The sequence below is a fragment of the Stigmatopora argus genome, chromosome 6, assembly GCF_051989625.1.
Source record: "Stigmatopora argus isolate UIUO_Sarg chromosome 6, RoL_Sarg_1.0, whole genome shotgun sequence".
In the NCBI taxonomy this organism is placed as follows: domain Eukaryota; kingdom Metazoa; phylum Chordata; class Actinopteri; order Syngnathiformes; family Syngnathidae; genus Stigmatopora; species Stigmatopora argus.
The window spans coordinates 11,796,161-11,822,500 of NC_135392.1; the positions used below are offsets into that span (position 1 = coordinate 11,796,161).

General features: G+C 42.3%; 1 protein-coding gene across 6 annotated transcripts in view; it reads left to right on the forward strand.

Annotated features, from left to right (window-relative positions):
* The window catches only part of slc12a5a (solute carrier family 12 member 5a), a 110,345-nt gene that overhangs the window by 59,405 nt on the left and 24,600 nt on the right, over nucleotides 1–26,340 (forward strand). For all 6 annotated transcript variants that reach the window (XM_077602064.1, XM_077602067.1, XM_077602066.1 and 3 more), the window contains 5 exons: nucleotides 12,707–12,807; nucleotides 13,560–13,697; nucleotides 22,398–22,544; nucleotides 25,159–25,213; nucleotides 26,016–26,146. In XM_077602064.1, coding sequence (XP_077458190.1) covers nucleotides 12,707–12,807; nucleotides 13,560–13,697; nucleotides 22,398–22,544; nucleotides 25,159–25,213; nucleotides 26,016–26,146 — 572 coding nt within the window. The remainder of the gene's footprint in view (nucleotides 1–12,706; nucleotides 12,808–13,559; nucleotides 13,698–22,397; nucleotides 22,545–25,158; nucleotides 25,214–26,015; nucleotides 26,147–26,340) is intronic.

Consider the following 26,340-nt stretch of genomic DNA (forward strand, 5'->3'; position numbering starts at 1 on the left):
TAGGGCAGAAAGTTAAGAATAAAATCTTGCCATCTTTAGCATCTTTCTGGGCATTTTTTTGAGAGCTAATAAAATATTGTCTGGTCGCTACGCCTGGCTAAAAATGGACAAATTGCATCAGAAAGGCCACCCGGCGTAAAATCTGTGTCCCAAAATTTATGCTTGTAGCCGTAGCGGCTTTTTAAGTAGTGATTGTCAATGACAGAAAATTCATGAATAGATACTTATGTGCGTGTAGAGTGGATGGACAGCATGACAGTTGCTATACCCTTAAATCCAATAAAACCTTTTCATACTATTGACGTCATAAATCAGTGACAAACGGTTCATCGCCCCAGTTTCAGGATTATGTTATACCTTTGTAATGCGTAGAGCTTATTCATTCTAGCCTCTAGCAGATTTGGTTGTCAGTTGACACATTGATTACCGTGCTTTACATTCCATTGATCACAGTGAAGCATTTAACATCCCCGACAAATGAGATGCGTACCCGATACCCTTGAACTAAAACCCTTGGCTCCAGTCAAGCCGCACATCGGCGACCCCTGACAGATGTTCCCTCAAGACGAGCTCAAGTGTGCTCGGCTGGAGAGCGACACCCGCACTGCATCTGCCTTCGCCCGCTGTCTTAGCAGCTGCTTATGAAACTCGCGGGGGTAGGACAGAGGGCCGACATGACGGAAGCGAAGATAGAAGGAATTATATGGGGTTACGACATGAGATTTTTTTTTCTTCCTCGGGACGGGGAGGGGATTAGACGCCGAAAACATATTGGCGAGATGGTGCTGCCTCGCGGATGAGGAGAGGTTTAGCCTAGGAGCAGAACAACGCGTACCATAAATCAGTCACGGGTGACTCAGCTGTCAGGGATGTTCACCTCCACACCGCATGGACAGCATTGACTCGAAACAGACTCGTGTTTTTGGGGTTTAGTTTTGGCTTACCGTGATGTTAACTCTGATTTGAGCTTTTGAAAAAAATCCTTAAAAAGTGTTAGTCTTGACTGCCTCAGTGCACTCATAACTAAACGTCCCGATGCTTAAACAGTTACAATCATTTGTTTCTAAAAAGGAGAATGTTTGACTGGTAATTTGATTTTCAGTAGCCAAACAGCACCATCGTACTGCAAAGACATGCGGTTAGTGGAATGGATCCGATCTTGTGACCAAATACTACAAAAACAGCCTTATCTGGCACCGATACTCAGTATCAGATTGTAATACCTAACCCATTACTCAAAACAAATCCTAAAATAGAATGGAATTCCGTAGCAGTTTTTCAAGGTAAAATCCCAAAGGAGCATTGATCTGTCTCCCCCAACCGCAGATTGACTTCTATATGTGACAGTGCATCATGTTTTATTCAGCTGCATCAGTTGGACAGGTTGTGAAGTTGTGCCAAGCGTGGGTCAACACCTACCTTTTCAATCCACATGGATGCTCACTCTAAGACGTACACACTCGTGCTGCTACCGATTCAGTCAGTAGCGTTGTCATCAAAACCTCATTATTGAAACCGCACACATGGTTTGACGCTCGGTATTCATGACGAACTTGGAGGAGCTCAGCGGTGGAAGCAGTTTAGTGACGAGGAGGATTGATCGCTAGGTCTTGCCTCATAGATGAGAAAGAGTGTAGGAAAACACAGTGGCTGCCATTTGAAATAAGACTAGCCTGGGAAAGGTTATCTCAGTAAACATGACATCAGTATTGAGTCATTCTAAGTTCTCGGCTGATTTGAAGCAGCTACCACTGCTAGAAAACCTGACATTTTAAGAGTATATTAAGAAAGCTTTAGTTCCGACATGCCTCTTTCATTAGTAGAACTTCCCCCAGAGGAGCTTAAAGCTTCATAAATCTTAATGGCATCTACCCGCTGCCTAGTATACACTACTGTCAAGCATCATTATCCTTAAAAACTCCTATCGATTGCTTGTTGTGACTTAGCTTTAGGCGTTCCCCAGAGAAGAGGATATAGTTAGCTCTGTTTTGTTGGAAGGTGGTGAGCAAGGACTGCAGACGTCCGTACCAATATTGGAAGCTTGAAGTCCAAAGTAGTTAAAGTGGTTGAAGGTTAATGGCTAGAGTTTCACGGCTGGTGGTTGGGTATCAAGGGTGACACTCCGAACTGGAGTACAAACGTTTGTAGACCTCGATCCTTAGATTTGTCCTTGGGAAATTGAGGTTCAGGGCTTGAAGGGCAGAAGCTATGGCTGGGGGCTTCAGGATAAAGATTGGAGACTGAAGACCTTTAAGATAAACGCTACAACCCGGTGACTCGTTGGAAAATTGGAGATGAGAGGTTAGATACTGCAGTCTGATATTTGAAACCAAACGTTCTCGGTCTGGAGGATGTCCTGGGCTACAGTTTAAGACTGGAAGGTGTAGGCAATGGGTAAAAGTATCAAAAGTACCATATTGTTTGAGGACTTCTCGCTACAAGCTCAGAGGATGGCGACTAGAAACTACAGGTTTGGGTGAGCAACTCCTGAGACCAATGGTTGGATTTACATTGGAGATGAGGCAATGACCAGTCTAATTTGAAAACACATTTTAAAAGCTCAGACTTGACTGAGGGTGTAGTCAGTCCTGGTCTGGATCTCGGACTTGGTTCCTAAAAATCTTAATCTTGACTTTTTCCTCAATGCTTTCTAGCTTCAAATCTTCGTCTGGGCTCAGTCGTGCTCTTTAGTACAAGACCACGGACTACTCTAGCACCTAATGGTTATTTTCTTTTAATAAGAACTTTTTTTGCCATACTTTTTCCAATGAAGTCACAAAGGCTTGCAAACTCTGTGGATCACTTCTGCCTCACCGCTAATGACCACCGTATTTGCGTCCCTGCTTCATGCTTCATTTAGTTCAGTCCCCGTGTTTGTAAATACTCACGGTTTCAACCTCTATGCTCCATTTGTTACGCCTGCCATCTGTTTGTAAAAAAAATGTTGACAAGACACTATTAATTTAGTTAGGGAGACAGCAACTGTTAAATAGCGCCGCTTGTCATAGCCTGCTCTGTCCTATTGATATGTGACAAATGATTGGTAGGCAGGGATAAGACGGGTGTACAGATGATGTTCAAGACATTATCTTAAGACTCCACAGTTTGAGGAATTGTGTTTTGTGTCTGAGATGGATGTCTCGCAGCATACCGCCACGGTGGAAAGTCTGTTTAGAATGAATAGATCGCATCTGTTGATCTCTTTTCTCAATTCTTGTCCGGCCGGCCGTCGCCCCAGAACTGATATCGAACGCGGCATCTCTGCTACATTTTTCTTTCCGCACTCGCACTTCCATAACATTTCCCTTATCGTTATTTTACATCTGCTGAGGAGTAATATGCTCAGTTGTGCACGCCTAAGGAAACTTCTTCAATATTTTTTAGAAGACTGGGGTGTTGGTAAATCAAGGTTGGTAAATCACGACACCTGTAATGTCATGATTTACCGAACTTGTTACAGTTAGAAGACTAGATGCTCAATTCCTGTTGGTCGCGGTATGATTGTGAGTGCAAATGGTCGTCTGTCACTCTGTGTGCCATACGGCGGACTGGCGGCCAGTCTTGGGTGTAGTCTGCCTTTCACCCGAAGACCGCTCGGATATGCACCAGTAACCCGGGAATATGCAGTACAGAAGAGCAATGAGTGAATAGTTAGTTCGTTTTTGGTTCGCAAAAAAAGTCTGATCAGCTAGCATATGGTTAACCAACAAGGTTGTGCAGCTTCCATATGTCCACCCTTAGCCGTCCTATTTGTTTGCACGCAAAGCAGCGGCCCATCCCGGGGGGTTTCCTCACGGCGTAATGATGTGACTCCCGTGTGAACAGAACAACTGAAGGTCACTTCATGAAAACATGTAGCCTTAAAATACTCCATCTTCAAGACGCAGCCAGAAAAGTATGATAAAGTCTTACACTCTCAATGTGTGGACAACACAGTTTTCCTGTTCAGCCCCCTCAGTATGTACCATTTCTATTCGACAAAATGGCGTCTCACTGGGATTACAACATGTTCACGCAAGGATGGAGTGCCTGCGTGTCCCCTCTGGACTCCTAACATGTCTAAACCTGTAACTTGAAAGACGTATTATCCATTAGTTACTTGACGAAAAAAGCTATTTATAGCCTAGTCTTCATTTTTATGGAGCAATCTGAAATATTCATTTGGTGTTTCAGCCGGGAAAGATGCTTTGTGTGTGGGCAAAGTGATTTGAATTTTGTAGGAACAATTGCATGGCGTTGCCTTTGAAGTGGATTCTTTTCAAACGGCATGAGAACGCCACAATGGCGAGCTGAAAAAAAAAAACAGACCCTACCGCAAAAAAGACATCAATTTTGCTACAAAAATCGGTACAAATGGCTTGTACACAAATTGTCAAATGTCTGTGGTTTTAGGCAGTTTATTATAATCCAATTAATTTGACTAAACACACAAGAAAAAATGTACACAAAGTGTGCATAGTAAATTTCATTTTCTGAACACCCGCTAGCATACAATGGAAGACACCATTCACCTGTAAACGGAAATTAGCTTGATTGGCATGATTGAACTGTCAAAATGGGATTGTGATAATGAGTGTCAAACTCGTGTCACGGGGGAACAGCTTTGGTCCATGGCAGCATTTTGTATGGCCCATGAAAATAAATTATTTGCATCAACTTTGTGTTTCTAGCTAAAAATCAAATTCCAAATATCCTTTCAGGAATATTTTCTGCCTTTTTTCCCCTTTTTAATTCACATAAACAAAATAAACTCTTAAACATTTTTAATTATTATATTCAATCACTGTATACCGAAAAAAGCTTAAAAATCATGAAAACAATCAAGTTTATCATTTTTTTGACCACCTCGCCCAGGCCAATTTCGATTTCATTTTGAAGTGGGAGGAACTGAAATTCTTTCACCATCATTGGCAGCCAATGTCACTCTTTTAAAACCCTCGCCTAGATTTTCGAATCTAGAATCTAAAGCGATCGGTCGTCGGCAGTCAGGTAACACCTTTCGGGTGGGCACAGATTGCGATGACTGATGGGCAACTAAAGAGCCACCAAGGACGACTATCAGTCACTGTAACTGAGTTACCGCATATATGCGCATTGGTGTGCGTGGTGTGCGGGTACGTGTAAAGGGGAGACTCTGGGAAGGGCAAAATAGCGTCAGTCATCATTGTCACTAAACACTGCAGTCTTTGGCTCGGGTCCACACGCACGCTCGCTCGCTCGCACACAACCAGTATATCCGAAGCACCCTGGCCAGCGCAAACAGGATAAGCGGATGCATAATTCATAGGCGTGATCAAAGGCAGACAAATGCTGCTGTTTGGGAGCGCGCCGTTCCACCAGGACACCTTCCGACACGCCACAGCGGGGTAAAGATGGAAGGATGACCTCTTTCCTTTCCTCTTTTGCCTCCAGCTGCCCTCTTCTTGCTTTTATTTAAAGAACACTTGTGTCTAGACCAGGGTTGTCCAACTCAGTTTGGTTCGCGGGCCACTTCAATGCCCACTTGATCTCATGTGGGCCGGACCAGTTTATTTTTGGACCAAAAAGTTAGCTTACTTGCCGCCATTGAGGTTGCTAGACATCCAATTCATTTTGACTCCATTTTAGCGTACTCACAGGTCACTCAAAGTTTGGATCATTTCCTATTGATTTTGATGGAATTTCCGATATATTTATTCTTTATTTGCGGGTCCAGCTGTTTTTTGGGGCATTGTAAGGTTCCTTATTAACTCATTTGCTGCCATTGAAGATGAAAACAATTCTTCTAATATATATTTGTATAATGAGTGTAGCAAACACTTTTCATGATGAAAGTGATCAATTCGAGACGTTGACCTAAAAATAACATCAATGTTTTGAGCTTTATAACACATTCCAATGCCTGTTGTGTGTCTACCAATCTGCTCCACTCGGGTCACCCATCGTTTTGTTACCCTATGTGGTGTAGTTTGGCTTGTCATATATATATTTTTTATTCCTTGTTGTGTTCATGTGGGCTCCTCTGCTTCCATCCTGCCACCTTCCCAGTAAGTTAGTTTCTTACTTTGACATTTTTGTTTGCCTTTGTTCAGACTAGCTGCCAAAATTTTGTCTAAAATTGTCGTTTCGCAGGCCACACAAAATAAGATCATGCAAAAAAAAAATAAGGTCAATCCATATCTTGAGTTTAGGTTTTAGACCAAAAGATACCGGCACCGATTATTGTAGCGCTGTCCAATTCTGGCACATTCCTCAGTCCTCGCCGAGCAAAACATGGGCGAGCCTATAATGCTTTCAAGTCGTAACTCCCGACCAGTTGTTTCATTATTTATTTAGTCGTCTGCCCCAGGCTGGAAATATCTGCAAAGATCCGCCCGTCTTCCTCTGGATGATTCCCGCCATCAAAACCTTGCGGTGTGTGTCTCTTACACACATACGCTGAAGTAAAAGGCTGAGATTTCCACTCACACACTTTATGCACGTTATCAGTAAATGAATGGGAATTCGGTGGGTCGCCCAGGTAATGCACCTGTACCGAGGCGACTGATAAATCCCAGAATCCCGCAGTCTTATCTGTCAGAGCCAGACAAAAGAAGATGGTTATTCTGTGTGTGTGTTTGTGACCGTGTATGAGCCTTTTCTTACAAGATCCTTGTTGGATACTGTTGAAAATCTAGCCAAAAAGAACCATTCTCTGCCATTGACCGTAGTAGATGTCCACCAGTTAATGGCAGATGAGTTAAATAATATTATTCATTCTTTCCCTAGGCAAGTTTTATCATAGACAAAATGGCGTCGCTCTCCCTGACACAAATAAACTTGGATTTAAATTGATTAGAACTCTGCGGTTGTCAATGACAGACAATGAATTAAGCAGTGTTCGACTAAGCCATCATAGAAATTCCTTCACAGCAGAGTATTTAATATTTCAAAGGATTTTTTTTCAACTTGTGCCATTGGCTGATACCACACAATCCGGAGCCAGAAAGGCTAACGGTGCAACCCCAACGATGATGTTAAAAAGATGGTCGAGATGACCTAAAGGCATCTTGCTGTCTATGTGCAGTGCTAAACAGCTTAGGAGCTTTTTGAGTTCTAAATAATGCAGAGGTAAGCTGGCTGGCTCATTTGAACTGCTCACTTTGTGCATTCAATTTTGAACTTCTTTATGTGACCTCATGGAGTGCAGTGGGTCAGGTTGCTGTTGTTTACCACTTAATCCTCGAAATACGTATAGCGTTAAAAGTGTAACCCTATTGCAGTATCACTAACGTTTAGTAGCTTTGACCCAACATGCATTTTCATAGATTTATAAGAAAGGATAAAACTGTATGGCAATTGATTTGACACTCTTACTCGGTGGCGACTATGATACACCACTAAAAATGTCAAAAATGAATGTATTGGATGACCTTTTTCTGACTCGTCACCTCAACTTTTTCCACAAATGACTCTGGCGCCTTGTAATCCAACTTCACCCCTGCTTTTCTCACTCAATCCTTTGCCGCTTTTCATCGCACCGTTGCGACCTTCCTTTTTTTCTTCATCCGGAACTCCCTCGGCTCGGTGGGTCTGACCAATTACAGAGGCAGGCAGCGACAAGCCCGATTTACTCCCGGTAGGCCGTGGTGTCCTTCGTAGCGAGAGCCGCGCTGCAGACGGATGTTCCCCAGACCACCGGAAGAATTGGGCTCGATGCTTCGGCGTTTATGTGTCGTGTTCGCAAACATGCCGAGAAGTGACAGCGGAGGGATGTTGCGTTCTGTTTGGAAAATTGAAATGCTAATGCGGAAGCAATTTCGCCTCGACGGTCCAAGTCCTGGTCAGATTGCTGCAGTATGCTTCAGCCTCCTGAAATGATTTGTTCATGGAAGGAAATCAAATAAACAGCAGCACTATTTCAAGAGCTAATACAAGGCGAAACACTGCATTTTTTTCCATTTTCCTCCATGTCAGGGACAGCCATTTTAGTCTACTCCGTCTGTTATAAATGTCTATAATGTACAAACCAGGGAGGGTCTACTAACTTCCATATATTGAAGTAGGGTGTTCATCCTCCTGCTTCAACTAGATTGGACGGCTACTATTCATAAACTAATTGGTGTAAGGATTCTTCTTGAACAGAAAAATAACTTGTGTTCATTCTTAAATCATTGGCAGCCATTTATAATGTTGGATGTCCAATACACTTGAAGTGGGAGGGTTGGCAGTGAATGATTCAACATTCACTTGCTGCCACCCCACTTCCTGAAATAGAATGTCTATAGGGATGAACGAATTGGTGGGAGGGTCTATCTTGGACGTTATTTCTTAAATCATTGTCTGCCATTGATGTTGGATCGATTTGAAGTCGGAGGGCTACCTAGCACTGAATGATAATTAGCTGCCCACATTTAATACTTATATAGGAACAAATTGCAGTGTCTTTTTTGTGTTGATATTTTCACTTGTTTCGCAAGCATTACTCAGACATGGTTGCAGGCCCAGCCAATTTGACGGAGATAGTTCAGCGCTGCCTGAAAATTGCCAAAACAGTCACAGTCTATGGAAATAAGGCTTCCTATCTTTTTTCTTGCCACTTTTAGTGCACACTTCATTAAATCATTTATTCCACAGAACACAAAAAGTCGCTTTCTGCTTTGTGTTGGTTATTCCCATTAGAGTAAACTTTATCTGGGCAAGCAAACGCTCTGAAATTATTTCTCTGCGACTGCTTGATTGGTTGCCAGCTTTTCACTAGCATTTGCCGCTATCAGATGCACTCCCAAAATTCAACACGCTCTGCTCGCCGCGGCGCTAATCTTTGCTAATCTGCAACTTTATCACACGAGAAGTAAAAGCACCCCAGATTATGAAGGAGTTTGATCTCAGGACATGCTAAGATTATCGTATAAATTGAATTCCGTCGCAGAATGATGAGGTTTAACGGGGAAACAAATCAACTCTTCACGGTGTGTCATTATAACGTGGACGTTACATTTATGCCTGTATAGGTCGCAATCGTCCTTGTGTCCAACAAGAAAGGGAACATTTATTGTTACTCCAGAAAATGCATGACGTCAAACCATTTTATAAAGTTGAACAGCACCCACGATAGAATCGTTTCGATCTTGAACTTTCAGTTTTAGGAAAAACTTTGTTTTGGTGTTGACTCCCAAGTGTTTCAAAATTGATGATTTTTGGTTTTAAAATAAATGTTACTACTTTTAGTTTTGGTTCGATTTTGACTCCACAAAATCCCGGTCTTGATTTAGTCTCGTGATTCCTGGTTTTTGACTCCCAAAAGCCTTGATCTTGACTTTATCTCAAACATTTCTAGTAGCATTGAAGTCTCAGTCTTGACCCCCTCGTGTCTTGATCTTCACTCTGTCACAGAGAGTTCTGGTTTGGGGTCTTTATTTGGTTTTGGTCCTGTTTTTGAACACCTATTAATTCAACATCTTCAAGTTTGAGAAAATGAAAAAAATCTTCAGTGTATCCATTTAGTATTTTGCTAGATTAAATCAAAAAGGCTCTGAGTTGCCTTTGTCATCCTGGCAGCCAGATTAACAAAGGCTCTGCGAGGTAGGCGTTGCTCAAGTGCCAACCTTCCATTAAATCCGACATAATCCCAAAATGCGCGGGCGAAACCTACCCCATTCATCATCGTTGACCATGAGTGAAGGGCCCGGACAACATACTAAAAGCCTCAAGTTGACGTCACCATCGAAGGCCGGCAAACCAATCGGGAAGCTGCAAGCAGAAAGGGAGACGTTGAAGCCGAGGCGGAGGGACCCGTGTCAAAATGGAAGACGGCGAGGCATTAAAATTCATCGTGAGCCTTTGCGGTAGCCTGAATACAGAGAAAGCCAGAGGTCCGCTCTTGCAGTCACATTCAGTACAGTAACCGCGACATAAATGTTCCTTTTGAAAAATGCATCCCGGCCGAGAATAATAAAGAGCTGGGGCGAGTGGGAGAAACACAAATATCCTCTTATACAAGGATGCTTCGTCTCTGATGTGCTTCTTCCATCGCCGCCAAAGCAGCTGGGAAGCGGCGAGGAAATGAGAAAATGTCTATTTATGACGGCTCGTGTGTGTGCGCGTGTGGGCAGATGTGGGCACCAAACCATATGCCGTTGCTATTTTATTCCTCTGCACGTTACGCTGTTTGTGCCTGTCAAGGTGCGGAATTCACTTGTGCAGGATTTCTATGAGCCGTGCCCCTTCTCGACAGCTACTGTCTATCATATGGCGTTAAAAGTATATTTTTGGAGTGTAGAGAAGATGCAACAACCTCGCTAACATATGCTATTTGCAAATAACTGTCTGGTACTTTTGAAGACATTGCAGTTTTTGACTAGGGAGGATTTCAAATCAAGATTTTAACTAGGGTTAAGGTTCCAAATAATGGTTTAAAATTAGGGTTAAGGTTTAAAACTAGTGTCTGGGTTGCAGATTAGGGACTGTCTCTTTCCAAAACCTTCCATCAAAACATCGCCAGGATGTGCCGACGCCACGATTAGCGTCCCAAAGAATCTCTGTGCCATGTCGTCAGTGCGTCCCGTGGATCAGTCTGGGTACATGTTAATATTTTTTCAATCCCGATTTGACTGGAATTTAGATTAAAGTGACCTTAATCCTTCACCTCGCTCCACCGGAAAAGGGCACAGCGAACTCGCTAGCACAGACCTGCCAACAAAACTGGTAGCATTTTCCCGATGTAGTTTAAGGAAGGACAACTCTAACAATGAGCCACAGCTTTCCACCAGTAATCACATTTAAATTGTTGAATCTGGAGTCCCTTCACGAGGCAGCGCACCGGTCGATACCACAAATTCAAATACTTCTGCACGAGTGCTCCCTTATGGCTCTGTCCAAAGAACAGGAGAACTTTAAACTGAGCTTGTGAACTGCAAAAAGTGCAAACAAAGTACTTGCGAGACAAGTGTATGTAGGACAATACTCACTCTATTCACTCCACTTCTCTATTTGTGATATTTGGACTCTATTTATTCTACCTTCCACTGCAAAAATGTGCCTTGTACCTTATCCCTCAATTGCCCTTCAAAACTGTACTCTGTTACATGCACGTAGTGACAAATGGAATCATGGACAGGTTGTGGGAGTTGGCTTGTTTGGGAGCTGAACCCTAAATTGCATAGAAGGCGTGTCTGGGACACTTTGAGGGGATTTGGCCGGTCGCCCAGGAGATGGTAAACACACTTGCAACAAAAATGTCAACCAACAAAGGCACCTTCGTACAAGAATGACCTCCGTTTTTGACACGGATGATGACTCCAATCTATTAAAGCTCGCTGTCATGGGATGTATTAGTTACTTACATTTTGTATACGCAGTCATTTTAAAAAATTGTATTTTTATGAAACTTGGCCTCGTAAAACATCACATTTTTGGGCATACAGTTCACAAATTGTAGCGATACATTTTTTTCGTAATTTTAATTTGTTGTATTAAGTTTCTTTTACTTTGTTGTTTGACAACCACATAGATCCAATTTATTTAAACTGTGTCGCTGGCTGTAAAGTCTCATAAAGTGCCTTTGACATCTAGTTAGGTAGCTAGCAAATAAATTCAGGTGCTACAGAAAAGCTTTGATTTGAGGCTTGTGCAAATTTTTGTGTTTGGTTTTTGTAAGAGGATCCAAAACGCAGTGAGCCTCAAAGCTTTGGATTTGGACCGTCGATAGCGAGAGGCTTTGACAGGGTTAGCTGCGTTTGGCCGCCTCCCGTCAGGCGACTGAACGATAAGCCGTTCGGGTGGGTGGTTCTTCTTGCGCCGTGTCATGTTTCCGGAAATGGACCATCCATCAATTGTGCAATGATGGACTTTAATTGTCAAGGAGAAGGAAGAAATGAACTGAAAGAGCTTCTTAGGGGGCAGTCAACATTCACATGTACTCAGCGTGTCCTGCATCAGATGCTTTGTTTGTCCCTTTCATTAGTTGGTTGGCGAGAACTGTTGTTCGCCGTCTTCTTTGATCTTTAAAGCAACACTAATTGCAAAGAACAACATAGAAAAGGTTACTCACAATGGCACATTTTGATGAATTATTTGCATGAGAACATCCGAGCTGGCTTTTATCTCTCATTAAGGCCTATGGCCAGAAGACATGGTATAGTTCACCGGATTGCCTGGTTCGCACCTCGATTCAGAAATGTGGCTCAACATTTTAGAAGATATATTTACAAGTGAAACCCATTCGCCGGTCTGTGTCTGGTCGTGGTCGCCGTCATGCCACATGGCCGCCGCTTCGCCGCTATAAATAACCCGGTCTGGCAGCGCCAAGGGCCGAAAGCCAGAGGGAGCGCAATCTGCCGTCTCCCCGAGGTGACGTGAACAGAAGCGCTCTTTGTGTGGCCCGCCAGTCATTTTCAGTGTTGATCGTTGCAGTTTATTTGGAGCAAATGGAGTAGTTTGTGTTTCATTAACTCATATGACTTCCTTGACTCTATATTTGCAATACTGGAAAAGCTATAAACATTTTCATACAGGTAATTAAAGCTGTGTAATGTAGGCTGATTTAAGCTTCTTGTGCGGGCCATCTTCAATGATATTTTCATCATTTGACCAATAAAAGCTGGGCCGTCCAATTTTTCCAGTTACATTCTTGATCAAAAAGTCATCCAGTCTGTCACCATCAGTAACAGCTTATTTGTTCCAATCAATCTATAAATAACCGTGAGTGTATTGTAAATTGACTCCTTGTTGTTTTCTGTCTTGGCAGGCGACAGTAACCCCAAGGAGAGCAGCCCCTTCATCAACAGCAGCGATGCGGCGGCCGAGAAGAGCCAGCAGTACGACGGCAAGAACATGGCCCTGTTTGAGGTACCCACAGAAAGCCCCATCGCTATGTGAAATGGATCTCTCACACATTTTTGAGCGGCGGCCCCGGCTGGCCGTCGATCGATGTCGGTAACAACAGCGCCAAGGCCGCGCGGGAGCCTCGGGTTAATGCCAGCTAATCTCACACGGGTGCAAGGATCAACGTGTAAAAAGAGGCAATTTGTTTCAAACCTCGGCGCAAATATACTCAAACGGTCCCGGACAAGTGACATTTAAGCTGAGAGGGGAAGAAAAGACAACCCCTACAGCAGGGGTGGCCAACTCCGGTCCTCGAGAGCCGCTATCCTGTGTGTTTTCCATATCTCCCTCTTCTAGCACACCTGAATCAAATGACCAACTCGTCAGCAAGCCATCCAGAAGATTGATACCAATCCTGATTATTTGATTCAGGTGTGTTGGTGGAGGGAGACATGGAAAACAGACCGGATAGCGGCTCTCGAGGACCGGAGTTGGCCACCCCTGCCCTACAGTGTCTTTTTTTCATTGGTTATTCTGTATGGACCTAAATAATAAAAAAAAGACTCTTTTACAGAAATAGTTTGATTCTACCTTGACAGGTTTTATCAAATCCAGGCTCTTTCCTCCAAAAACCGGGAAACTACATATCAAGCCGAAAAGAAAATTTTAGCTGTTATAGATGGTACTTGATTAAAAATCAAATGAGGTCATGCACAATGGACATTTGTGAATATTTTTTATTTCTGAATGTTTGGCTGTTTTTTGTACACATACAGGAAGAGATGGACACCAGCCCCATGGTGTCTTCACTGCTCAGCAGCTTGGCCAACTACTCCAATCTGCCGCAGGGGAGCAAAGAGCACGAGGAGGCCGAGAACAACGAGGCCGAGTCATCCCGCAAGAAGCCCGTCAAGGTATTGTCAGAATTTAGCCCATTCGTTTGTCTTCCCTGTTCTTCAACGTCCAATCAGCGTCTGTGTCCAATAGCAAAACAAGTGACAATTTAAAGGTTCCGCTCGCTCTCGCACTCGTAACCTCTGGTGTGTACATCATCTAATTGTGTTTACGCTTGATTATGATTGTTACGGAAAGATGTCAAAGCCGCTCGGGGCTTAAGAGCGCCCTTGTTGTGCCTACGCATTTCACAAGAAAACAACCGAGGGTTTCCGAAACAAAAAGACATTTGAGTAGAACACCTGATCATAGTTAACCCCAAATCAGACATTTCTCCACCATTTGAGATATTTACACAGCATTCTTTAAGCCACATTTACACGTCAATGACCTGAAAGAAAAACGCAAAAGTGATATATGTACAGTGGTACCTCGAGATACGAGCTTAATGCGTTCCCAGACTGAGCTCGTATGTCGATTTACTCGTAACTCAAACGAACGTTTCTCATAGAAATGAACTAAAAACACATTAATTTGTTCCAACCTTATAGAAATGAACTAAAAACACATTAATTTGTTCCAACCTTCTGAAAAAACATCCAAAACAGGATATTGGATTGGAAAAACATTTTTATTTGTTCTAATTCGCCATCTATTAACAAAGTAACACAGAACTAGTGGTTTAATAGTACTAAAATGTGAGAGAGGGGTGAGATTTTTTACACGGCAACGCGCTCGTAACATAACATAAACAAATTTAAATGAACTTGGATTACGATGCAGACACACTCAAAAATAAGTTTAATCTAACCTTGCACTAAACTTAATTCTAATTTTGTTTTAAATTTTTATACCTTTCTTCCCCGGGTTGGCTCTATTGGCCCCGCCTCCACCCTGACTTTCAGATGCAACCTATCAGGGATTGTTTGCTTTTGTCTTCGCTTCAAAATATTCCCAAAATGATGCACACAAATGTCCTCACAATAGGATAACGCACGACCACTTGCCAACGAAAAGTAGTATATACTCCTCTCGTATTAGTGATTTCTCCGCCATTCGCACTGACTAATGGGGAAAAAACAGTGAAAAAATGCAATGCTCCGCCAGGTGCTCGTAGAGGTATTACACGAGGGAGTTGCGACCAGAAAGAGAGTGCCCATGATGTTCTTATGAGCAGCCTCTCGCGTCTGCTGTATGCTCGTATATCAAAATTTGTCTCGTATCTCAAGATATTTGCTCAAAATTTTACTCGTATCTCGAATTGCTCGTATGTCGAGGTATTTCTATATATTGTCATTATTGCCACCTACTGTGGAGTAGAGATGGCACCCAAACCTCACTTTTACCTTTCACATTGTCAAGATCTCCACTGAGTTTTCAAATTTGAGCAATATCCGGTCATCCCAGCAAAACACGTGTCACTGCGTCAATGATAAAGCTCTCGGTAAAAAGTTTTTGCGTTTTCACCCCTATTAGGGTTGTCGTGTTACTGGCCCCGTTGGTCTCTTAAAAGTTTTCAAGAATGTTTGGAGCAGCCAGGGATTCCAGTATCTCAATTACCTTCGACGCCGTCAATCATTTTCAGTTGACATTCTAAATCCCCACTTGCCGTTACCGTGTCGCTTCTTAAATGTCACTCGCTAATGATTCGTCGTCACATTATCCGGTCGGAAAAGAGTTAGCTTCTCTGGGACTACATTTGCCGGCTGCGTTTTTAGCTAAGGTGGCAGCGCGAGATAACAAGGCACGTAAACGAAGGGCTCGGTTCATCGGAGGCAGAACCGGGTTTGGATGTGCTGCTAAGGTGACAGCTTGACAGTTTTCTCACCGCCTATGACCCAGTCTGTCTCGCCCAGGTGCTTCATCAGCACCCCCAGGTCACTTCTTGGGGAGCATAACACGTTCTACTTCAGCGCCTAAGGCATCATAGTTCCCAACGTGATGATGCTGTTAGATTTTTGTTCGGTATAATAGAAAGCAGAAATTAAATTGCCATGTGTGCTGGTGTTTGAGAAAATTAAACATAAACTAACATATTGAAGAGCAGCGAGGGTTTTAACCTCCTAGGACCTGGCGTCCACACGATTGGACATCACATTTTTGGTTGCCGCAAGACTGCAATGTTAAGTTTTGGACTACAAGGGCTTGGCATCCACCTAGGATGTGGACATCTTTTTTTCTCAGAAACTACATCATATAAAAAGTAAATTCTTTGTTTTTACACGTATCAGGTCCAAATTAGCCTAAATATCAAAGAGAAAATAAAAATGCATGCCTTGCAAGAGTCTGGGTCTTAGGAGGTTAAGGTTGAGCCCTGTGGAACCCCTTTGATAGGTTGTAATACTTGAGTGCTAAATTTAAACACATTTTAAAACATAAATTACCATTTAAAATGTTATTTTGCAGATGACTTATCATTGTTATTGATTTATTTACATTAACCAGTTAAATCATTTAAAACTAACACCATCAACTGCAGTCAAATGCATGAATGTTGTTCAAAGGGCAGCATTTCACCCACAGAAGTCTGAAAATAACCACTTTAGAATAAAAATGGATGGACTTTGCCTGATTCAATCTAAAAGAATGGAATTCAGTTTAGTAAAAGGCACCACGTAGACAAATTGAATCGGGTGTTTCAATTCCACAGTCAGCAAGACGCCAAGCCCTAGATAGTAAGAAAAGTATTCAATCAAGCCAGGCTATGTTCAGGAAACACTTTGGGGAGTTCACCTGATAAAAAGGCTCATCAGAATAGTTGAGGCTAGAAATTGGAGTTAGTCAGACATTGAAATGGTCCATAGTTCTGACAATTTACATGAAATGTCTTAATATAGCTGTTCATACGCCCTTCAGAAAGTTAACAATCATTTGAAAACATATGAACAAAGGATACATTTTCGCATGACAAATAATATATCATAGCCGTAATTTAATTTCTGTATTTAGGTCTACATACACTGCCAGCCAGAGTTAAAAAAAATAATAATTTAAAAACCTTTGGTGCAGGACTAATTTCCACTCCGTAAGCCTCTAACCGCAGATACTTTAATTAGTATGCACGTTACGCCTTTGCGGCTCTGCCAATCAGCCGGCCAATTCCGGCGCCAATCTCGCCATCGCCGCGAGAGGCTTTTCATTAAAATGGCCTGTGGTGCTTTATCGCTCTCTCTTTCTCTTTCTTTTTGCCCGATCACCTTCCCTCTCCATTTCCCGCACCGCTCTCCATCTCGCTCATCATCGACCCCCGCCGCCAGGGAGTAGCTCGCACCAGGAGATGGCTTTTCTTTGTGCGGTGGCGTGAAAGGCAAGATTGGCAGATTGCTTGTGTGACATGAGGGACGCATCTGGAGGTCGTGCAAGTTCACTTACAAACTGGCCTCTGTGTCAAGCTTATTTGGAGACCACGTTTCAAAGTCCAAATGCGATAAAACGACCATGCGGCAGATACATCAAGGATGAGAGTTCCAATTTGGGACCATATCTGTCAAATAGGGTGGCCCCGGGGCCACGTAGTTTGCGCGTCGGCCTCGCACTTATGAAATTGAGGGTTCAATCCCAGGTTCGGACCTTCTTGAGTGGATCTCGTGTGGGTTTCCTGCGGGCACTCCAGTTTCCTCCCAAAAAGAGAATACTGCAAATAATATAAATAGCTTTCTTATTTTAATATCTATTACAGTTTAAAATGACTTTTTTCCCAATCATTTTTTTTGCTAATCCTTTTTTGATAAAGCCTTTCGCAATTTACATTTTAATATTCCCCAAGTGGATATCATTAATATTTCCTTCAATTTTCACTTCCCGTATCACATTTTCATTTAATATATTTTCATCAATCAAAAGTAAAGAATCATATCCTTGTATACATCAACATGTTGCAACATTATAATTGTTAAGAATTGTGTTTTTACTTCCTGACCGCCCCCATATATGACAGCCTTAAAACATATTAGCTCCTAATGTGCGATTGTATAAATAATCTGCCAGCCCAGCGCCTCGACGTCATTCCGTAAGCTAACCGCCTGGTCTTTTTACAACCTCCACTTTCTCCCCCATTAACGCCGTTTCCCTTGGCCGCCTTCTATGGTCGCCCTCTAATCAGCCTCTCGACCCTTCATAGCAAGCAGCCATTCGCCTGCGTCTATCCTGATAAATGTCATTTTACCCACGCCAAGTGACATTTGCATATGTGAACCGCCGGCACGGCAAAATGAGCTTTCGCTATAATCCAATGGACATATCGACCATTATGTCCCATAATCACAATTTCTTTTTTTTTACAGGCTAATTAATTGATAGAATCTCATCAAAGAGTATTCAAAAATAAACACACACACATCTCTAACTATTGAAATTGTACACACAAAAAAAAACATCTAAAACACTGGCCGCCAAGTAATGAAACTAAACAAAAACGGACGCAGTACTTGCACGAAGAGACCACCCGTCTGTGTCCGAGCTGTCAAAATCAGTCATGTACCCCCTGAGGTGATAATGCAACTTTAATGGCCCAGAAATTGCAACCTGAATTTTCTCCCTTCACTTGTCCTTAACAACCCACATTCGACAAATATATCTGTCAATGGCAGGCAATGAGCTAACATGTCGCTCTCTCTCACTTTTACCGATGTAAAAACGGAACTCCTTCCTGAACCGAGGGTCCCACACAGGCACTTCCATTCATCATTTAGTCAAAGCTGGTTCCTAGGCAGAAAGTAGTTCCCTCTTTAAAAATAGCAACATTTACGGAGCTCTTATGTCATCAAATCAACTCGCCCCCTAACCCCCCAAAAATTTTGAAAGTATTTCAGTTGTCATGAAACATTAATTGAGCTGAGCCCTTTAACACAGATTTTAAATCTTTTAAATCATAAATGGTTTATATGCCCCGCTCACCATTTAACAAGTCTTTTTCTTTGGCCTACATCTTCACCTCACTCATCGGAGGAATACTACATTACTTTCAATTTGCCAAAATTTACAGCAGTGGCGATTAAAGAATGAAGTCATACATCATAATTACCAGAGATAGGTCGTAATATTACCATCAGTTTACGAGAATTAAGTCATACATTATAATATCCAGAGAAAGGTCATAGTATTACGACATTAAGAAATATGTCATACATTGAAATATTACGCTATAAGAAATGTAATATTACAAGATTAAAGTTGTTTTGTTGCTTAGTATTTTTACCTTACATGAAATAGAAATTGTTTGATATTGCCGACATGTTAACACAAAACTAATTTTGACGCAATCAGATGCATGTAAAAGTAATTTGAAGATAAACATCGACAAATGGCAACATTAATTCGCTATGTTACTTAGATTTACCTTTTAGGAACTGTCGGGAACCTTTTTGAAAGAGAGAGACATAAACAATTGCTATTTTTAAATGCTATTCCTTGAGAGCCATACTCACAATTTAAAAGTCAAAATACATGAAAATGTGCGAATTTCTTCAGTCATTTTACCACTTTTAAAGTACAAAAAGTCTCCAAATTCTTTTGACAACAATGCTGTTGCTAATCAATGAATATCAATGAGTTCAATGAGTATCAATGAGAGAATGGATGGAGAAGAAGACTAATGGGAAAAAAAATCAATGACACAGTGTTGACATGATGTTCCTTTTGGTGCGTTCGGGACTCGGCTCTCTCAACACCGGTTTCCATATTTTAGCTCAGAGCCTTATGCACCCATCAAAAGAGCCAGATGTGGCTCCCGAGCCATAGGTTCCCTACCCCTTTTCTAGACGATACGTCGGGGCAGGTTCTGGGGTTGACTGGCCTCTTTAATAATTCAGCACACCTGAGTAGGAAGGCATTTGCTCCATGGACTCCTGTTCGTCCAGCCGAGCGTGGCAGCATTGGCGGCTTTACAAGATCGCCCTTCTCGCCTCCCTTCCATTAAATTCCTTAGTCATTCAGCCGCGTCCTCCTCCCTCGCCCAAACATGAACGCAGCGCTTAGGTGCTACTTCCCCGTAGCCACAAGATGCAAGCGGTGACCTCCGGTAGGAATAATCTGGTAAGAAGTCATTAAGGTGATGGCAGTCGTTCCATCAGCCTCCAGCACGGTCCGCCCGATCCTGACCTTTCGGTCTCCTTATCCATCGCCCGTGGACGTAAATAGTGGCCCGATTTTTGCTCTCCATTTCCTTTTACCCCAAAGGCGTACTAAGGATGTGGAGTTCAGCGCAATCTCGGTTTTATTGGAGAAAATTTGTTGGGGTAGATGTCTGTGGGCCAAGTGCAAACAAGATGGTGGTTCTGCAAAGTGTGATAGATAAAAGTTTTTGTTCAGCTCAGATGGAAATAAACAAGGTGGAAATTGCATATATCAGTGCATTTTACAATACCGGGGATCAACTTGAGCTATTCTTTTGGTATCCAAAACCTTAAATCACTTATTTAATTTAAAAAACGATAGGATACAATATTTTTTATAAAGAAACCCTATCCACTTGAGTGATGAGAGTCGTCCTATCAGTAAGTAAAGAAAAAAACAATTTTATTGTGTTTGATCTTTTTTGTTGGAGAATTTCAGACATTTTAATGGGAAAAGCAAGGAACAGGTGGAACATTTTAACTTGGGTCTTCAACAACATGCATGAATTGGTTTTAAAAAAAAACTTTAAGAGTGCACCTCAAATCTGGAATCAATGTCTCCAGGCTGAATGGAGAAAAGTTCAAAAACGCCATGCTTTCCAGCTGCAAAAAGGGAAAAAACTTTCACGCCTGACCTTTTTCAGGTCACAAAAATCCCAGTCGGATCAGCTTGATTGGGCTCGGATAACAAAGATCTGGTGATTGACGTTTGAACCTAACAATATTCAGCCGTGTTGTTCCATTGGATTCGATATCCACCATTTTGTAAGTAAGCGAAAATCAAGCGAAAGTGACTCATCATTTGGTTTCGAGTCGCCGAATTGCTTGACTTCAAAGTTGCGCTTGGTGAACGGCCAGTAGCGAGAGTCAGAGCGTGAGGAAGCCCAATTTAGTGGCATGGCAAATTTATCAAAGGCTCTGCACCCGGCCCACCTGAGCCATTTATTCCGGGGGCTGACGACGCAAGCCCAACCCCCCGGCGCTACTCTCGGTGGGCAGCTGTTGCCTCGCAACTTGTTCAGCGGTGCCCTGCTGGCCTACCTGTGGCTGTGCAGCACTGCGCTCACGGTGGCCAGCTCCTGAGGGAAATCAGGCTCGCCACTGGCTCGCCAAACTCATTTTGTGTGCCCGCGCGTGTGTGAAATGAAAACACCTATTGTGGCTAAAATAGAAGCAGCTAGAAATTGGGTTTTTCAGGACCGATTCCGATTATTAGTCTACAGTAATCACTCGATTATCGCGCCTTCACTTATCACGAATTCACTACTTTGCAATTTTTTTCCGCATTAATTATTTTAAAAATATTTTTTTTCTTTTAAAAGTTGATAACTCGGCACTCTAGAAAAAAAAACATTTTTTATTTTTTTCAGTTCATAAAAAGGTGAAAATCCATGCTAAAACTCGTAAGCGGAAGCCACTATAAAATTGTTATAGGGTTAACCCTACTTTGTGATTTTTTGGATTATCGCGGCCATGTCTTGTCTACATTAACCGCGATATTCGAGGGATTACTGTAGTTAGAAAAGCTCGATAACCGATATTCATTTGCAGTAAAAGTGTAAAAAAATGGTTTTCAAAAATTAATAATGCAACCCTGAACTTCATAGAATTTTATTAAATCACACAAATATAATAATAACCCAATTTGACTGGGAGCCAATGAGTTCATACTTAAAAATAACTAAATTTGGACAAAAAAACTGCATCTTTCGATTCATGTGAAAGTGACCCTGTAAAAAAAATGGACACCTTCATCAAAAAGCCCACCAATGGATTCACCTGGCATTGTCATGGTATTTCTAAAGAAATATCCTTTAAAGGGTCTAAAAATACCTCTTTGATATTTCAGTAAACACTTCACATTCAGCTCGAAACAAAAGCCCATCCCGACCGACCTCGTCGTTGACTGAGCAGCTGTGGCACGTTTTTCGATATAGGCCAACCGTGTGTTAAGAGCTGGTAAAATAAGCCTCCGCAAGGACCCCGCAGAACAAAATTGCGAGTGCTTAATAACCATCTTGCCATGAGTGCAAGTGGCTCGGAATCAAACCAAAATGGAGGACGGAGAATATTGATTTGGCACCAGAAGATTGAATTTTTTTTTCTTTTCAAGGTGGGCTGAACATCGATACGTTTCATAATCAAAATGGTTTGGTACAGACGTCTGGAGGTTACAGCAGAATAAACAAGGGACATCGTGGAGATTTAATGTATCACAATTAGTGATGAAAATCTGTAGTGGTAGTAGTAAAAAGAAACTCTCTTTACTATAATAAATTGAGGATGTTTTGAATGAAATTCATTGGTTACGTGAAAATGTTCTGATTTTAGGAGGCTGAAATTGTGGGAACATCAACGTGTCAATGAATTTTATTCTTCCTAAATAATAATTTTGTCAAATTATTATATAGGAAAATCGGGCAATGATCAGGGAACAAAAAGTGATTTGCATTTTATATAATATTCCAAGAAACTAGTCAAATTATTGCAAAACATGAGTTATTAGTCTGACTTTGTGCAAATAAAACTGGAAAACTATGACATCATCATCATCATCATGACTATATTTTATGCTGAAAAAGCGCACCCCCCCTTTCTCCTCGGCAGGCCCCACAGCTCGGCACCCTGATGGGCGTGTACCTGCCATGCATCCAGAACATCTTTGGGGTCATTCTATTCCTCAGGATGACCTGGCTGGTCGGCATCGGCGGCATCATCGGAACTTTCGTCATCGTCTTCATGTGCTGCACCACTGTGAGTAGTACTACTTTGTTTTTAAAAAAAAAAAAATCTTAATTTGAATTTTCACTTGGCAATTTCACTTGAATTTTTAAATTTTGATGAATAAATAAATAACAAGTGACAATTGAGTATTGGTCGCTGGCTTAGCCAAAATTTTAAACAAAAAATACGGTACTTAAATTGTTTTTTTTTTGGACTTCAGTTGAATTAAACATATCGAGTAATCCCTCGATTATTGCGTGTTCACTTATCACGAATTATCTACTTTGCGATTTTTTCTGCTATTAATTATTTTTATTTTTATTGTAAAAGTTCATAATGTGAAAATCCACGCTGAGACTCATAAGCGGAAACCACTCTTGCTACTAGGACTCAGCACTGGAAAAAAACAATAAGTTATAATAGGGGTGACCCTACTTTGTGATTTTTCGATTATCGCGGCCATGTCTGGTCTACATTTACCGCGATATTCGAGGGATTACTGTGATAGTTTTGTGGTAACGGGGATTGAACCCAGCTGAACTAAATATGCTGTCTGATTAGTCCAATTGCTAATACTACGTTGACACAACTTATTGTTTACTCAAAAATTGTAGTACGGTCATGCAAAGAACCCCCCACCCCACCCACTCAGCCTATTTAGCGAAGGGGCCCGTGACTATCATCGCACCCGGAACCTGTACAAATTTGTTCCACCACTGTAACAACCCCTCAAATGCCATACACGACCACTTCTTTTCTGCGCCCCCCTCCCCTCGCATTTTGCGTGATGCCCGTATTTGCTCGCCATCCCTCCCCCGTTTCTATCGATCTTGTAAGCGTGATGAGCACGCACTCACAGGAAAGACGAGCTGAGAGCTTGCTCGCGCTGACAAACACAAACACTCTTCTAATTTCCTTGTCTTTCCCGCTCTCTCGAGCACACGCCTGGAAGAGGCGCGTTTCTCATCGGTCCCGAGATCGTTGCGAGACCGCCTCGGGTGATAAACGGTGTCCTGGGACCCCCGCCCGCCACCTTTCTGTCCTCTCTTATGTAACGCCTCACCACCCAACCCTCAGGGGTTGATGTTGTTTGCGTTCGTGCTCTTTCTGTGGTGAAATCCCCTTGACATGAAGCGCAAAAGTGGCCAGTGACATGAAACATTTTCTCGTACATTATCTTATTATTTGGACATCCGTTCATTTTCCAATGCGCTCATCCTCACAAGGGTTGCAGGGGTGCTGGAGCCTGCCCCAGTCATAATAAGACAAACAACCATTCATCCCTAGGGGCAATTTAGAGTATCCAATCAGCCTACTACAATGCATGTTTTTGGGCTGTGGGGGAAACCTGAGTACCCAGAGAAGACCCACACAGGCCCGGAGAAAATATGCAAACTTCACACGGGAAGGCCATAGCCTGGGGGGTGAACTTAATATATCGGACTGTGAGGCAGACGTGCTAGCCGCTTTCCACTGTGCCGTTCATATAATTTTGCGTTCGATGATGACTTATTTTCGCACGTGTTAAGAAGTTGTTCTGAGAATATTTTTTCATGTCGTAAAAAGGCAAATGTATGTCAGCCTCATAATTTTGAGATTCAGGGTTTAATCCCTGGCGACTTTATCATCAAATTATTCTTTTTTTTTTCTTTCAATTTCATAGTTATTAAAAAAAAACACCATTACCTTAACTAGTTGCCACCAAACTCAATTTTCTCAACTAAAAATCATAGAGGGCCAGTTATTACCTGAAATATTTTTTGCAACTCATTGTCTGCTATCAACGGTGACGGGAGAGGCATGGACTCAAGTGGATTGGATGTCTACGACCATGAATGGGCGCTATTAACATGACCTGCCCGCGTGAAAGTCGTGACGCTGTCCTTGCTGGGCTGGTTGGCGCTTATCGGCACCTAATGAGGCTGCGAGCTCTTCTCCCACCACGACAGATAAGGCCCTAATTGTTTAAGGGTTTTATCTTGATGGCGCCGTCTCCTACGCGATGGCAACGTGACCGTTTCACACTGTTTCTGGGCTGTCCCAATGTTGAAAGCGGCGCCTAAAATTTGAACGCTTCCATCAGGAAAATTGCGTCAGGGCATTTAGGCGAGGTGACATCCCGTCGTCTCATTTTCGCTTCTGTCATTTTATTATGACATTCGCTCAAAACCCATTTGGAGGCGATACGTCCACTTTTTGCAGCGTCCTACATTTTCTCCAAACCGTCCTCTGGGTGTCAGAGGTGTTATTTGATCTCATCAATCAGAGGTCGTCTCGGCGGGCGCTGTGTCCAGCCGGGTCGGTGACCGGTCTGACCTGAGGAAGGACCTCATGCCGTAAAAGTACATTAGGATGGAAAATTGGAAAGCCGTTGGTCGTTAGCTATGAGGAAAATGCATTGAATGTTGTCGTTCTTCATTGGTATTTTATTGGATTGGATTGGATTGGAACTTTATTTCATCTCGTATTCGGGAAATTTCTTGGTTACAGTAGCAAGACACACAAGACACACAAGACATTGTAGATCTAGTTAAAAAACTGGAGCCACACAGGAAATTTATGATTTTTTAATGATTTTTTTTATTTCTATTTTTATGATGAGAACGTTTGAAATTCAAGGTTTTTTTCTCTTTCCCATACGCAGACCATGCTGACTGCCATCTCCATGAGTGCCATCGCTACCAACGGAGTGGTGCCAGGTGGGTGAGCAGACCCCGAAAATGTTATTTATAGCAAACAAAAGCATCGGAAATGCAACCTAGCCGCTATTCGGCTGGGTCGGCCAATTATGGCGACTCTTGACATGGCGTGCTGACAAAACTTGTTCTTGATTTATATTCCCTTCGTTTGCATGGAATTAGAAAGCGCAAGTGCCGCGGTAACACAAAATTCGGAGAGATAAGCAACGAGGCCTAAGTGAAAGAATGACTGCTCCGCGTGACACCAGCAATTTGCGCCGCAAATGCTTTTCCCCGAGGGAGAAAGAATTATTCAATTACCGACGCTCGTGCTTGCATGTATTAAAAGACAACACCATTTTGTATTTTTGTTTGTTTATTTTGTGCCCTAAAAAATCAACAAAATGCTCCTCACACAAGACTAAAAGAAAAAATAAGTACTTTTAAAACAGGGAATTTTTTTCCAAGAGTGATTTTAAGTTATCCCAATTCATTTCATTTTAACACGATGTAGATTTTGACAGTGTAACGAAGCAAGAAACGAAACCGCCGGCCGATTGGCTGACATTTCTAACGATAGTCTGTCGCATTTTCTATGTTAATGTGTGTTAAAAGAGGATTTATGGTGAATCTTGATCTTGCAAGTTTACATTAAAGCGTGGCTGGCTGCCAAGGCTCTCTGTGTGGCCTCCTCATTACCAATTGATGACTTTTTTTGGCTGCTCGGATGGAAAAATTGGACCGTGACAGTGAAATACATAAAGTGGAAGATATTTTTTTGCAGAATTTTCTTGTGTGCCGACGTTCTGTTTTCTCTGCATAGCCGGAGGAGCTTACTACATGATCTCCCGTTCGCTGGGGCCTGAGTTCGGGGGAGCGGTGGGGATCTGCTTCTACCTGGGGACCACCTACGCCGGCGCCATGTACATCCTGGGGGCCATCGAGCTTCTCCTGGTGAGTGACGTCTACACGTTTTGCCTTTCATTTCGTCTTAAGTAAATCAACGAATCCTATTTTGCGCAAATATGCTATTGTTTTCTTTACATTCTTTTCACCAAACTAACTAAATAAAAAATATATACGTATATTGGATATGACAATTATTTTTTAAAAATGGACTACATGGAATTGTAGTTAAATGGAAGAAA